This window comes from Syngnathus acus, chromosome 20, assembly GCF_901709675.1.
Source record: "Syngnathus acus chromosome 20, fSynAcu1.2, whole genome shotgun sequence".
NCBI lineage: Eukaryota > Metazoa > Chordata > Actinopteri > Syngnathiformes > Syngnathidae > Syngnathus > Syngnathus acus.
The window spans coordinates 4,673,159-4,687,547 of record NC_051104.1 but is presented as its reverse complement, the minus strand read 5'-3'; the positions used below and the strand labels follow the sequence as shown (position 1 = coordinate 4,687,547).

Sequence of the window (14,389 nt, the reverse complement as noted above, 5' to 3'; positions counted from 1 at the left end):
CAATATTCGCTTCATATCCAAATCCGATTTTAATATATGCTTATTAAATTTAAGTCGGTCTCATCACTGGAAAGATATATTTTTGACACGTGTATTTCTTCAGGGCACGGACGGAGAACCTGGAGAGAAGGGAGAGGATGGTGAAACCGGTCAAGCGGTAAGTATTTCATATCTATATTGCTGGGTTCAAATCGGTATTATATATTTGTGACATAACATTGTGTTTGTGTGATCTCAAGGGACCCCCAGGTCCATCTGGAGAAGCTGGCCCACCTGGACCTCCAGGCAAAAGAGTAAGTTCAGAATTTGTATAGGGATTGGATTTTTTGTAAAGTGCCTGCCAGCAATCCAAGTTTGCAACGTCCAAAAGTTGTGCCATATGTTTGCACTCAAGTACGAGTGATTCATTTTCATTAAAAAAAAAGATAGGGGGAATAACAAAAGTTGGAAATTTAAAGAGAAAATCCTGCTGCGATCGAAAGATGCTCTTAAGTCTGATAGAAAACGAGAAGTGAGACTTCCAAATCAGGAATCCGTTTTCCCCTTCCGCAAAAGAAATGAAAAAAGGCTTATCAAGAAATTGATCCTTGATTCCTTTAAAGCTTTTTGAAAATGAGAGCCATTGCGAGCGTGACACATTATTGAGCTCATGCTGCTGTCTGACAGCTGCGGCAAAGCAGATTCATAACATGAATGTGGAACCAGAAAATGTGACTTGGCTCATAGAGTGTCAAACAGAATATGAATTTTGTTGTTAGGATTATTGGATTGGGAATTGCAGTCTTGTTAAATTAAAACCACTAAATTGTACTTAAAGCTAATGTTTTAATGGAGTATGAATGAGATATCAGCATGGTGCTACTAAGCTGATTTCACAGATGTGAGTCTTCATGCCGGTGATATTTTCTGGATGGGAAAAGTCATAAAATGCATTATGGCTAACTTTTATTTGAAGAGGTAGTCAGTTGTCTAAGAAAAAGCAATTTATTTGTTGCATCATTTTGGGGAAATTGAATCAATCCATTTGTTAGAAGGGAAACAACTACTCTGTGAACCAGTCCACAGTCTTATTAGTGCCGTCGGAGAGACTCTTGAGCACTAGTTAAAAGTTTAAGATGACAAGCTAATAAAAGCTCCGAAGCAGAAGGAGCTCTCTGGGGGTATTAGCGGGCTCAATTTGGACTTTGGATCAATAGGCGCTCCGGCTTTGGCTGGTCGAGCAGGTTGATGGTGGAAAGATGAAAGAGGAAAGGATGACCCTGCAATGCGGATTAAATTGATATTGACACATCAAGCACTACTCACCGTGTCGTGATTAGTGTCTGAAACTCTTTGGGGAAAAAAAAATATGATTTATTTTTTGCCCTTCCTGACAGTTTGTTGCTAGGCAGAATTTTCACCCAATAAGGAAATGCCATACAAGACATACCCATAGAAAAAAACTGAACAATAAAGATTATTATACATGTCTTTAATATTTTATATTTTTGAATAAAAATCACTTTTTTTAAAATGCTTCATAACAATGGTGCTCTTCCTAGGGACCTCCGGGAGCTGCTGGTGCTGAAGGCAGACAAGGCGAGAAGGGCGCCAAGGTAAAAAGCACTCCATTGGATTTCTTGGCTTGAAGTGACGTCGGTACTTTTACCAACGAGTACAACTCTTTTGCGGCAACTTCCTGTTTCCAGGGTGAGGCTGGGTCCGAAGGTCCAGCGGGTAAAACAGGACCTGTTGGACCTCAGGGACCTGCTGGAAAGCCTGGTCCAGAAGGTCTACGTGGAATCCCTGGCCCTGTTGTAAGTCGAAATATATTTTATTTGAGAGATGAGCTTGTAGAAGCAAAAAGGAAATACAAAAGTTGTAATGTCATTTTCTTTTTACAGGGTGAACAAGGACATCCTGGTGCATCAGGTCAAGATGGCCCACCTGGACCAATGGTTAGTACATGTCACCTTGTCCTTAACCTTTTATGTTTTATTCAGCACCACGTGGTTCTGTTTTAACATTTTCATTTCTACTTTTGTTCAGGGTCCTCCTGGACTTCCTGGTCTGAAAGGTGACCCAGGCTCCAAGGGTGAAAAGGTGTGTTTATCGTATTTCTATTGAAAGAAAGCAATTTTTGGCGTTGTCCTTAAAATGTTCTTTTTCAGGGACATCCAGGTTTAATCGGTTTGATCGGACCCCCCGGTGAACAAGGAGAAAAGGGAGACCGAGGTTTGCCTGGACCGCAAGGGTCATCTGGTGGCAAAGGAGACGGTGTAAGTAGTTTCTCTCGATTTTGGTGGAAAAAGACATCATGATGGCCGACGGTAATAATATTTCTTCCATCTCATCTTTTATTAGGGTATCGGTGGATCAGCAGGTCCTCTCGGTCCCCCCGGTCCCCCTGGTCTACCTGTAAGTCTATTCAATAATTGGATCATTTAAAATTCGGCTGAGTGAATGCAAAACTGATAACCTCTCTCATTCAGGGTCCCCAAGGTCCAAAGGGAGCTAAAGGTTCATCTGTAAGTCAAATCATTTGAAATCCGGTTGAAAATAATGACGTGACACTTGGTTAATGTGATGAACGTGTCTCACAGGGTCCGGCTGGTTCTAAAGGAGACAGTGGAGCTATTGGTCCTCCGGGTCCTCCTGTGAGTATTTAAGGACTGTGTATGAATTAAGAAGAATTTTTGACATGTATGACACACCCCTCCCTGTAGGGTCCACCGGGTGAGGTCATCCAGCCACTGCCCGTCCGCTCCCCCAAGAAGACCAAGCGTTCCAGCGACATGCAATCCGATGCGGCCGGTACCTTCATGGACTACGGTGAGGGCATGGAGGACATCTTTGGCTCTCTCAACAACCTTAAACAGGATATTGAGCGCATGAAATACCCAATGGGGACTCAGAACAACCCAGCCAGAACATGCAAGGACCTGCAACTCTGCCACCCGGAGTTCCCCGATGGTAAATCCAGAAAAGGAAAACAACACAGTGTCGCATCAAGTCGTACATTTTGATATAAATATATTTTTTGGATTCTTTTCAGGTGAATACTGGATTGATCCAAATCAAGGTTGCTCAGGGGATTCTTTCAAAGTCTACTGTAACTTTACTGCTGGGGGAGAAACCTGCATCTACCCCGATAAGAAATCCAATGGGGTAAGTCAGTCTGCATTCCTAATACCCATGGTTTATTTTCTTTGAAATCTTATCGTGGTAATGTTTCATTAGCAAGCAGACTGTGAATCACATGAAAAGCCTTTTGCCTCAGGGTTAACACACTCTGGTGCAACCAAAGGAGAAATATGCAAATGAGAAACATTTATTGGAATTAACAAAAAGACGAGTATATTAGTAAAAAAAAAAACATGTCTTTCTGTTCACAGGTCAGAATATCCTCATGGCCTAAAGAAGTTCCAGGGTCATGGTACAGTGAATTTAAGCGTGGTAAAATAGTAAGTGTTCTCTCTTTCTCTTTCTTGATTCATCAACCAGCTTTTAGTTAAAAAAAAAAAACTACCTGAGCGAGAGCTCATGAAAACCCGACTTCAATATAACATTGTCATCCTTACTTTGCCCTTGAGCACGTAAAAGCATCCCGTAAACAACTCCTGCTCAATCAAAGTGCTTAGAGGACAAACTTTATGTCACAAACAGCTTTTTTTTCCAGCTGTTGTTATTTTCCTCTTATTTACGATCAACTTGAGCTTACACGTGGATTTTTCTCTCCCGCCGCAGCTTTCTTACGTCGACTCGGAGGGCAACTCGATTAACATGGTGCAGATGACCTTCCTCAGGCTACTGACAGCCTCGGCGAGGCAAAACTTCACCTACAGCTGCCACCAATCCGTGGCGTGGCACGACGCCACCAGTGACAGCTACGACAAGTCGCTACGCTTCCTGGGTGCTAATGACGAGGAGTTGTCTTACGATAACAACCCTTACATCAAGGCCCTCTCAGACGGATGTGCGGTAAGGAAAAAAAATATATATGGATGACTTCAATCGCCGGCTCAGATTTTTTTCATTCAAGTTGTTTTTCCGTTACAGACGAGGAAGGGCTACGGAAAGACTGTGATGGAGATTAATACTCCCAAAATCGATCAGGTTCCAATCATCGACGTCATGTTGACTGACTTTGGGGACCCAAATCAGAAGTTCGGGTTTGAAGTCGGGCCCGTCTGCTTCCTCGGCTAAATAAAAATGACCAAAAAAAAAGGACTTGATGGGGTCAGCAGAGAAAGTCAAGTTGAAGCCCCGCCCCCAATACCCCCCCCCCCCCACACCAACCCAGGCTTTTTCTATGCCACATGCAAGTTTTGAATAAGAGATGGTGTAGCAAACATGTCCTTTCCATGTATGTACGCGTAAACCCGGAGAATACTTGTTGCCCTTGTAGGGCTGGAACCACATGACCCCATCACGGAGCAAAAGGTGAAGGACATTTTGAAAGCGTGGCAGAGGAGGCGGGCCAATCGGAGCGAGCCCGGGGAGAGGCGGCGGACCTCCTCTCCGGATTCTCCAGGTGCTGTAGGAAAATCAAATGGTGCTTGTTCAAAAAACACACTCCAAAGGAATAAAGAGGTGCTAAGCAAAGAAAGAAGGTATATTTTGATAATAATAATAAAAACTGTAAGTATTTTGTACATTACTGTTATTTCTGAATCCATTTTTCAAAACTTGCATGTGTTCCATTCTGCTTATTTCAGCAAACGGATTCCACATTTGAATTCTGTTTACCAAATACTGTGTGTACCTTTTTCATCAGGCAAATAAAGTGAGCATCCAAACAATTCTCCATTGCCAAATTTAGACTTTGCCCTTTGTATATATTGACACTCCAAAAAGCTTTGCGACAACATAACGCCAACATCTCCCACTAATGTTGTGATCCTGTGCTAGTAGCAATCATGGCATTCATTTAATTAATTTAATTCTATTTGTTGCTTTTTTCTGTTTTGTTTTCTGACAGGCTTTTTAATTTTTTTTTTTGGTTGTATACCTCAGACTTTCTTGATAACCTTTTAGGATGCAAGGATGTTATACCCTGTATATACCTTGGTTAAACAATTAAGTTGATATATTTTGGGTGGGGATTATTTTTGAAAAGAGAGAGTTCCACAACTGCTCGACATCCACTGTTCAAATCCTTTCTGTGAATGCAATGAGAAGCCCCTAAGGTGACCCATTTTTGTAACTAAATGTTTTTTTTTTCCATGTTGCTTTTTATAGTTCCATTAAATATTAAAACTGGATTGGAAACAACAGTGAACTGAATGTCTCAGTGGTTTGTGTAAAACGACGTCAACTAAAAACTTTGGGCTGGTGCAATTCCGTCTCTCTTGAAACCAATAAAGTTCCATCTTACAATATTTTGCGTTCATTCTTGACATGTGGATTTGATTTTTAAGAGAGCTTTGATTTTTTTTCTCACTCGAAGCAAAACTCAATCAATAACTCGCTGGCATGACAGCTATGATTTCCCCAAACAATTCAAAACTACACTAAAGTAATTATATTCGATGTTGCTTGAAAGCCGTTTATGAATGTTCTCGGGGAAACGCTTGATATATTTCACAGATATTACATTTTATTATTTATTATCTCATCAGCCTCTTAAACAAATGGCAACAATGAATCTATAAATCTTGCCACACAATTTCCACTGCAGTGGGATAAAAAATAGTCTGTAGATAAGAAATAGAAAAGTCTGTATTGATGAAAGAACGACACAGTTGATTTATAACCCACACAAAAACCCTGTGAATGCTGATAAAATATAAACAAAGTTTTTGGGGACTTCTACGAACTCTTTCTAATCTACATAATCATCAAATAGACCTCAACAACTCCCTTAACATTTCTCTCTCTCTCTCTCGCTCTCTCGCTCGCCCTCATAATCCTTTCCTTGGCTCTCACTGACTACCAAGGAGAGGTGGGTGTGATGCCAGTGAGCGAACAGACGTTTATTCGTGAGCCGAGCTCTCCTCTCTGCGCACTCCAAGAATCTTAACCCCCCCCCCCCAACCGGCCACTGTGGGGGCTGCTCATAGTGAAGTCGGAATACAGCTAGACGTACGTACAGCAGTCAGCATGCGGCTCCTCTTGAGTATATTGTACTCCTTCCTTTCCCTGACCATCTTTGGATTGTACCCATCTGCGGTGAGTTTTATGACACAACATTTTAGTTTTTGAGCATCTCCCAAATCTCCATCACTCATGAAAATCCATCATATTGATAATCAACACTGCATTATATCTGTAAATCATCACTAGTCATCTTAAATGTTGTCATCCAGACACTAGAAAAGTTCCAAATTTATTGCTAAATGCCTGCATGTCTCTTAAGATCCGTTTCAAAAAAGATTCATCAACGTGTTGCAGCGAGTGGCAATGGGGGAGCTGTCCATTGTCGTGGTGCTGAAATGCTATAAACAATCGACTGGCTGGGTGGGGGGCGTGCAACAATCATGCCCTCCGCTTTAAACCTTCTTTGAAGGGGCTTGAAATAGTTTGAATAGGGTGACTAAAGGATAAGTTAATTCATATCCCACTCCTATTTGGGGAATATTACTGGTGCACAAATTAATTGCTAATTGCTGGGGGGTGAAATGATTAGAAAATGCAAACCTTTTATGGAATTACTCTCAGCCGCAAAGAATTAATCTGTCACTCACTGGCTGCCAAACCCTTTCGCAACACACAGCTTTGTTCTTCGATGTATTGAACGGAGCAATTTAGTGGCTTCCACTTTGGGCATGTAAATGAATGTGTTAGAAGTGCCTCTAATAGAAGATGTGTATTTTGTTCCCCATGCCCTAACAGAGCCAATCAAAATATTTGTATTGCATAATATTCCGTCTGTTCCCAGCCAGGTAATTATGTTGTGGCTACTCATACAGCATCTGTGCTGCAATTTAGAAAAGTCATTTTGTCTAAAATACTCACTAAAGGGTGAAAGGTCGGGATTAGGTTTCGGGTCATAGTTGGAATTGGACTGCTGCCCACATATAAATGGGGTAATGGACTGATAATGTTGCGCAATTTTTTTTATCTGCGAGAGGCTGTCATCAGTTTTCCTTTTTATCGCAAAAGGTGAGTTATTTTGAATGAATACACTGTGACTATATAATCAATTTTCCAAATTCAATTTTGTAATAAAATGCGAGATAGCAACATATCACAATCAAAATGTGGAATTACAATGGAGCTGCAGCCCTGTAACCAATTTTCTTGGAACTATTTACATTATCATTCAGCAGAAACTAGAACGTATCCTGCCAAATGACAACAGCACTCCATCATCGTAGCAATTGTTTCGCAGTCATAAAAACTGTGAGGGAGGATGATGATAGTGCAGGCACCCAAGTAGTGAAGCCACTTTAGATTCCAAACGGATCTGAAAAGCTGAACATCTCTTAAAGGCTGCCACATTTACAATTTTGGCTGCTTTTGACTCAGCCTGACAACCTCCTTGTCTTTTGTTCTCCAGTCTGAAGTGTTCACCTCTCCTGGTGGTCGTTAGTGTTGCTATGGCCGCTGTCTTCAGGGTGTTACCATTCATCTCCGATATCTACCTCAGTCTGATTGAAGAAGCGGCTACTCATTCAACTTGGTCTTCCTTTGCTATTACATCTGAAGTGTTCACTCCATAAGAGTCATGCATATTACATCGCCGTGGCTTGTTTGAACAGGCAGATGGACGAGGAGATGAATTAGCTTGGCAAGATGGACTTGTGTAAGCTATTCGGCTTAAAATGTACCGACAAATCAAATTTGTTTACTTCCCACTTTTCACTCTTGAAAAAAGAAAGATTCCCAGGATTTTAATGTGAGGAGTCTGAAAAATGTGAATGAATTAAAAGGTGATCATCTTCCTGGATTTTTTCAATTCCATGTAGGTTTAAAGCGAGAATATTATTCCACATGAATATTAATCATGTTCTTGGATAGCCAATACCGGAAAAAAATATTTTCTTTCAATACATGCACAGCAGTATTTTAGGCCAGCCTTTGGAGACTTGTTGCAGCAGTCTGACAACAGAGAGTTGAAGAGACAATGGGGGAGTTAGACAAAAGCACAAAAAAAGTGTGCTAAATTATAAGTTGATTGCAGCATTCGCCACACGTTGTCCTCCAAAGGTTACCTTGAGCTCCACGCTACGATAGCGCAAGGCGTTTTGCATCCAGTCAGCACATTACTTCCTTTGTGCGCTGTGTTGACTGTGAGCAAACAAAAGCGGGACCACCTTGGAGACCAGCTAAAAAGTGGAAGCTCTTCTCTTTGTTTTACAATTCAAGATTGGGTACAAAGGCTGAATAGGATAGAAACAGCATGCAGAAAAAGGAAAGTTAGCCTGCAGCATAGATTGTACTCATCGAAGCACTAATGAGAAGAGGCTGGAAGTGTGCCAGTTCACATTCATCTGTTGAATGAGTCTTAATTCAATTTGCAAACTACAACAGACGGATATATAATCTTTCCGTGAAATCTTACTCAAAAGTTCCGATGCATTTTAAATGAGGTTAGGGAACTAAGTGAGAGTTCTTGGCATCTGGTTGAAAGGTTAAGTTGGAAACAAAAAGGTCGTCTGTGTTATGGAGGATTTTTGTTTATTAAAGTCAGCTCATGAAAAAAAATGCAGTAATAGGGAGTCAAAGAAATGTTGACCTTGCATGGATTGCTGAGAAAGAAAGCAGAATTGAACGCAGGAGACCTCAACACCAAGGTTAAGGTGTTAACAAAAGAGGAAGAAAAGAGTAAGGCGGGGTATATGTGCATTTGTTTGCCCAACCACCCACCTCATGGCCAGTTGCGTTTTTTTTTCCACTTGCAAAAAAAAAAAAAAAAATAGACGAATGAACGAACAATTGATTGATCCTGGTAATATTTAAGCAACAAGAATTATTACGGCGATGAACTATTTGACAGCTAAAATTATGTTTGTTCAGAGTAAATATGAAATTGGAGACAGCTTTGTGCTGCAGGCTGCCATACATAATGAATGAATTTTTCATGTAGATTTACTCATGACACATTCATAAGGGGAAATAAATGCTTTCTATCAGCATCTTCTCGTTATTCATCTTTTGTTTTAAGCCCGTCCTCGATCAATATACGGTCTAATTGTTTTGGTTTTGTGCTTGTAGACTATCGGGCCAAAAGAGGGTTGGCAGGTGTACAGCTCGGGTCAGGATGCTGACGGACGCTGTATCTGCACTGTCATGGCCCCAGAACAGAATTTGTGCTCCAGAGATGCCAAGAACAAGCAGCTCCGCCATCTTCTTGAGAAGGTAGGAAGGAGCATTCAAATTCTTCAGGGTTTTTTTAATCAGCCATTTTGGGTTCTAGGTGCAGAATATGTCTCAGTCCATTGAGGTTCTGAATATGCGAACCCAGAGGGATTTTCAGTCTGTGATGAAAATGGAGAACCAAATGAGGGGCCTGAGGACCAAATTCAGACAGTTTGAGGATGATAGGAAATCTGTCATGAGCAGAAACTTCCAGGTCTGACATTTTTGCGCTTACCCTTTCTTAATTTCTCGGACATATTAGTTTTCCTTGCTCGCATTTAGGAGCTTCAAGACAAGATGGACCAGCTGAAGCCGTTGATCCCCGTGTTGGAGCAGTACAAAATGGACGCGACGCTCATCTCCCAATTCAAAGAGGAGATCAGGAATCTCTCAGCGGTGTTAACAAGTATTCAGGCGGAACTTGGTGTCTACGACTACGATGAGCTTTATCAGCGGCTCCTGCAACTGGATACCAGGCTCCGAAGCTGTATGGGCAAATTAAGTGAGTCAACAAAAATCTGACCTCATCCAAGCCAGTATTTCATTACCGTGTTTTCCGGACTATAAGGCGCACCGGACTATAAGGCGCACCTTCAATGAATGGCCCATTTTAAAACGTTGTCCTTATATAAGGCGCACCGGACTATAAGGCGCACCATTAATGCATCATGTCAGATTTTTAATCCAAATCAAACCATTCTCCATTTTATCTTTTTTATTTCAACTTCAGACGCAACAAATTACTTTATAATCACAAAATAATGATCCATAGTCTTTTTGATTCATGATTCATAGTCTTCAGCGGGCCACTTATGATTGATTTCATGACACAATGCTTCGGGCCAGTTTAAATTTAGGAATTTGATCCATATATAAGAACATTTTAGGTTTTTAGGTGCGCCTTATAGTCCGGAAAATACAGTATATTGATTTTTTTTCATTATTCTCAGCATGCGGAAAGTTAATGAAAATCACCGGGCCTGTTACGCTAAAGATCTCCGGAACCCGCTTTGGGGCATGGATGACCGATTCACTGATATCTTCAAGACACAACAGAGTGAGTTAAAGATTCTATATTTTTTTTATTGTTATTGACGCCATTCCAAATAACATCTCCCATGTTTGACACAGGTTTGGTACACGGACGGTTATACCAACAGTAAGATCGTCCGAGAGTTCAAGACCATGGAGGACTTCTCGGCGGGAGTGGTCGCTCGTACGTATAGCCTTCCGTTCAAATGGGAAGGAACCAATCACGTAGTCTACAACGGCTCACTTTATTACAACAAGTACCAGAGCAACATAATTGTCAAGTACAACTTTGAGACAGGCACCGTGCTGGCCCAGCGAGCTTTGGAATTTGCCGGCTTCCATAATATGTACCCGTATACGTGGGGAGGATATTCAGACATCGATGTCATGGCGGATGAACTCGGAATGTGGGTGGCGTATGCCACCAACCAAAACGCTGGCAACATGGTCATTTCTCAAATCGATCCGGACACCTTACACGTCCTGAAAACTTGGAACACGGAATACTCCAAAAGGAACGCGGGGGAGTCGTTCATGATCTGCGGGACGCTTTATATCACCAATTCGCATCTGTCTGGAGCAAAAGTTTACTACGCGTACTCCACAAAGACTTCAACGTATGAGTACATAGACATTCCATTCTTCAATCAGTACTTCCATATCTCCATGCTTGACTACAATGCCAGAGAGAGAGTGCTCTATGCTTGGAATAATGGACACCAGGTCATATTCAACATCACCTTGTTCCATGTCATAGAACCAGATGATGACTCTAAAAAGTGAGATAAACATTTACAAATTGTTGAACCTGGATGATTGTGTGGTTCGGTCCTCTAATTTTTAACTTCAAGACTCTGAAATGGAGCATGGAAAGTAACTCGTTCAGTACCATTGATGGTTATAGACGTCAAAGATATTAACTGGGTTGGTAGTGAATGAGTTAATGTGGGAAAAAACTAATACATTAATCAATTAAACCATTCTACCGCTGGAGCATTTCCCAGTTGGGCGAAAGGCAGACATCATCTTAAAGTGGTTGCCAGACAACCACAGGGCACAAACATTCACACCATCTCTGAGTGGGGACTGAACTTGTTGCTATGCGAGTGGACCACTGCAGCATGAGTACTGTAGAAAAACATTTTTACACTTTTTCCACATTGATGATACACTTAAATATGGCATCGCTATATATTGTACAATATATGCCCAGCTTCTTAGTTTGTGCATGCATGCCTAATGTGCATTACATTTTTCGTGCTTGCAATCAGTGCAATTTAGTATTTTGGTTATTTGTGTGTGTATTTTTGGTGTATTTTTAATAAAACATTTGTTGAAAGCAGTTGAATCCTTTTTTATTCACCATTAAAAAAATGCACATTATATAATACAAAATAATTGAAATTATTAAAATATTGGATATAAGCATGGATTCTAGTCGGTTCACAGGTAAATGTGGTGTCATATTTTTGGAGTAAATTCTAGTTTTGGAGTTAATTCTAGTATGTAATGTGTGCAACAGCACTGCAGCAAAGAAATGACAAGGCCGAACAAAGCATCCACCTTAAATACAGAGACGAGTCTCACCTGGACATGACACAAACGACTGCAGGAAGCTGATTGGCTGAGAAAAACGTAACTTAATGAGTAGATGGCACATGAAAAAAAAAAAAAGAAAAATAACATAACATGAAATGAAAGTAAATCCAAGCCAACTTTTATTTTATCTTCACTTCAGCACCATTCTGATGGAAACGTCCAACTGTAATGTAACATATATCATTGCTATGACTCAGCTTGCAGAGGAAAGATTACTCATAGTCACTGTGCCTTTATAGAACTTGGGCACCTGCCTTGAAAATCCCAAAGATCATCATCGTGCATTCAGCACTGAACATTGTAATCACATTAAATCAGGAGAGCAGATGTTGTGGGGAAGCTGCTCAGATTTACCTCACAAACGCTGCAGTGTTGATAATGAACACTGGATTTAATGCAGCACTAAAAGCCACCATGATAATACTTTTTATTCATGGGATGTGATTGTGTTTAGTTTTACATTATTGTGATACACTTGTAAACACCATTTATTTCTGTTTTCACTTGCTGATTCTCTAAATAAAAAAAAAAGTGTAATATTCTTGGAGGAAAATATAAGGAAGAAAAATGCTGCTACCCATTTGTTGTCATTTTAAAATCCCTCAAGTCGTAAATTTAAAAAAACAATAACATACTTCATGCTCAGCTCACAAACAAGAATATTGCTTGTATTATTAAAGAAAACATCTTTTTCAAATGAGAATCTGGGAGTAAATGACTATTGAGTCGAGAATAGGCATTCAATTTACAACCAGGCGATAGACTCCACCCTAATACAATTTCATCATAAATAATAGTTTGCTCGTCAAAATTCTCTCTCAGGCTAATAAATCACAACAAAAGGCAGCCATGTCCAAGCAACCTGTCACATTATGAGTATGCGAATAATATGAAAAGGCCTTTTCCATCATTCTTTGCCTTTGGGCCATGCTGTGTTGCTTGCTTGGTGTGAAGTCAGAAACGTATTTCTATGCTTCACTCTCTCAGGTACACTCATATTCTTCTCCAGTCCGAGAACAGCAGGCTAGCTCTAGATTTTTGATTAAATATAAAATTATATTGAGCAAAAACCACCCCCGCCATGTTGTATTATCTGAATGGATTCAGTTGTTCATTTCTCAGAGTTGGCGTTTTTGTACAAAACATCAGAGCGGTCACAGAAAGTAATTTTTCACTGTGTTTTTCTCGTTAACCACATGTGGAGCTGAAGGTATTTGCGGCAAGCGTGCTCATTTTTTATGCTGTCCTGTGTTAAGTTTTAGCAATCGGAGAGCACAATCTCGCTTTCATCAACGACGAAATCAAAATGCGGCAGCCTCAGGCTGTCAAACCCAAAGGACTCAATTGTGCTGACATCAGCAATCAAGTCACTTTAAATCATCTGACACCAAAGAGTTAATATTTAACATTCTGTACAATGTCAAGTATGTTCATAGAAGTCTCCAATCCTGAGCTATAAATCTTAAAACGATATCAAAGTCTCTATTCCATGTTTTGGGGACGGCGTGATGAAATTCGCAGCAATCCAAAAAGTGCAGTTTTTGACGGGATACTGCACTGTGGTAGTTTTTAAGATGTTTTAATGAGGACGCTGAATGAAGGGAACTCATTTTAATGAGTGATCATGTTACGGAGTAGCAAAAGTTAGAATTTGAAACATTGCAATAAATTGCATCAGTGAAGCTTAATGCATCTAAAATCATGTCATCTTATTTTCTCCAATGGAGGTCTCATGTTCTTCCGTTTTTTTTTTGTTTTTTTTGGGCCAAGTGTGCAAGTTACTCACTGGGGTGCATCAAGCAAAACAGGGTGTGTCCACGCTCCTCACCTGCTTGTCATTAAGGAGAATGAGGAAAAAAATATCAACTCAGCATGGAATACAGAGCAAATACAAAGTACTAAAAAGAAATGAAGATCTGCACAGGTAAACTCACTGCTCTCCATTTGACCTTTGCTTTCTTTGGATGGATAAAAAAAAGTCTACTTGATCAAAGTTCCTTTTTATATTTCATGAAATTGTCCCTCTGATACCAGTTTGTCTGATGGGAAGATGGTCACCTTAATTGTACTTTTAGAGGATTTAATTAGTGATGTAGTTAAACAGCATTGGGTTCTACTGAGGATTTTTTTATTGTAATTCAGATTGACTACCTGTTTTAATTGTATACATCAAGAAGGGGGAAATAATCAGAACAAACAGATTGATACCTCTAGATACAGGAAAATTCCATGTGTGCACAAATTAATTCAAGCAATATTAATTATTTAACAACCCCCGAGCATATGCAAGTGGACAACGAGTATAACAAAATGCAACCCGCAAAATATGCTGGTCGTGAAATAGCCGTATTATTTCCAATGCCCCATGATAGCTCAGCTGTATAAAAAGAAAAATATATATATTTTTAACAGGTTGCGCTTTGAGATGATCAAAGATATGTGGTACTCCTGACCAGCACTCCTTTCCAGCAGAGGG

At 40.3% G+C, this 14,389-nt stretch overlaps 2 protein-coding genes across 10 annotated transcripts in view; both read left to right on the top strand.

Moving 5' to 3' along the window:
- Positions 1-5,360, top strand: part of col11a1a (collagen, type XI, alpha 1a) — a 28,841-nt gene extending 23,481 nt beyond the window's left edge. For all 9 annotated transcript variants that reach the window (XM_037279325.1, XM_037279326.1, XM_037279324.1 and 6 more), the window contains 15 exons: positions 104-157; positions 240-293; positions 1,542-1,595; positions 1,689-1,796; positions 1,884-1,937; positions 2,029-2,082; positions 2,151-2,258; positions 2,344-2,397; positions 2,472-2,507; positions 2,583-2,636; positions 2,706-2,952; positions 3,035-3,147; positions 3,375-3,443; positions 3,727-3,960; positions 4,039-5,360. In XM_037279325.1, the coding sequence (XP_037135220.1) occupies positions 104-157; positions 240-293; positions 1,542-1,595; positions 1,689-1,796; positions 1,884-1,937; positions 2,029-2,082; positions 2,151-2,258; positions 2,344-2,397; positions 2,472-2,507; positions 2,583-2,636; positions 2,706-2,952; positions 3,035-3,147; positions 3,375-3,443; positions 3,727-3,960; positions 4,039-4,185 (1,440 nt within the window). In that variant the 3' untranslated portion in view covers positions 4,186-5,360. The remainder of the gene's footprint in view (positions 1-103; positions 158-239; positions 294-1,541; positions 1,596-1,688; positions 1,797-1,883; positions 1,938-2,028; positions 2,083-2,150; positions 2,259-2,343; positions 2,398-2,471; positions 2,508-2,582; positions 2,637-2,705; positions 2,953-3,034; positions 3,148-3,374; positions 3,444-3,726; positions 3,961-4,038) is intronic.
- Positions 5,361-5,922: 562 nt separating this feature from the next.
- Positions 5,923-11,263, top strand: olfm3a (olfactomedin 3a). The gene is made up of 6 exons (XM_037279356.1): positions 5,923-6,150; positions 9,139-9,282; positions 9,341-9,496; positions 9,565-9,784; positions 10,233-10,339; positions 10,414-11,263. Exons 1-6 carry the CDS (start codon positions 6,082-6,084, stop codon positions 11,095-11,097), a joined length of 1,380 nt encoding a protein of 459 aa, XP_037135251.1. The 5' UTR covers positions 5,923-6,081; the 3' UTR covers positions 11,098-11,263.
- Positions 11,264-14,389: the final 3,126 nt, after the last annotated feature.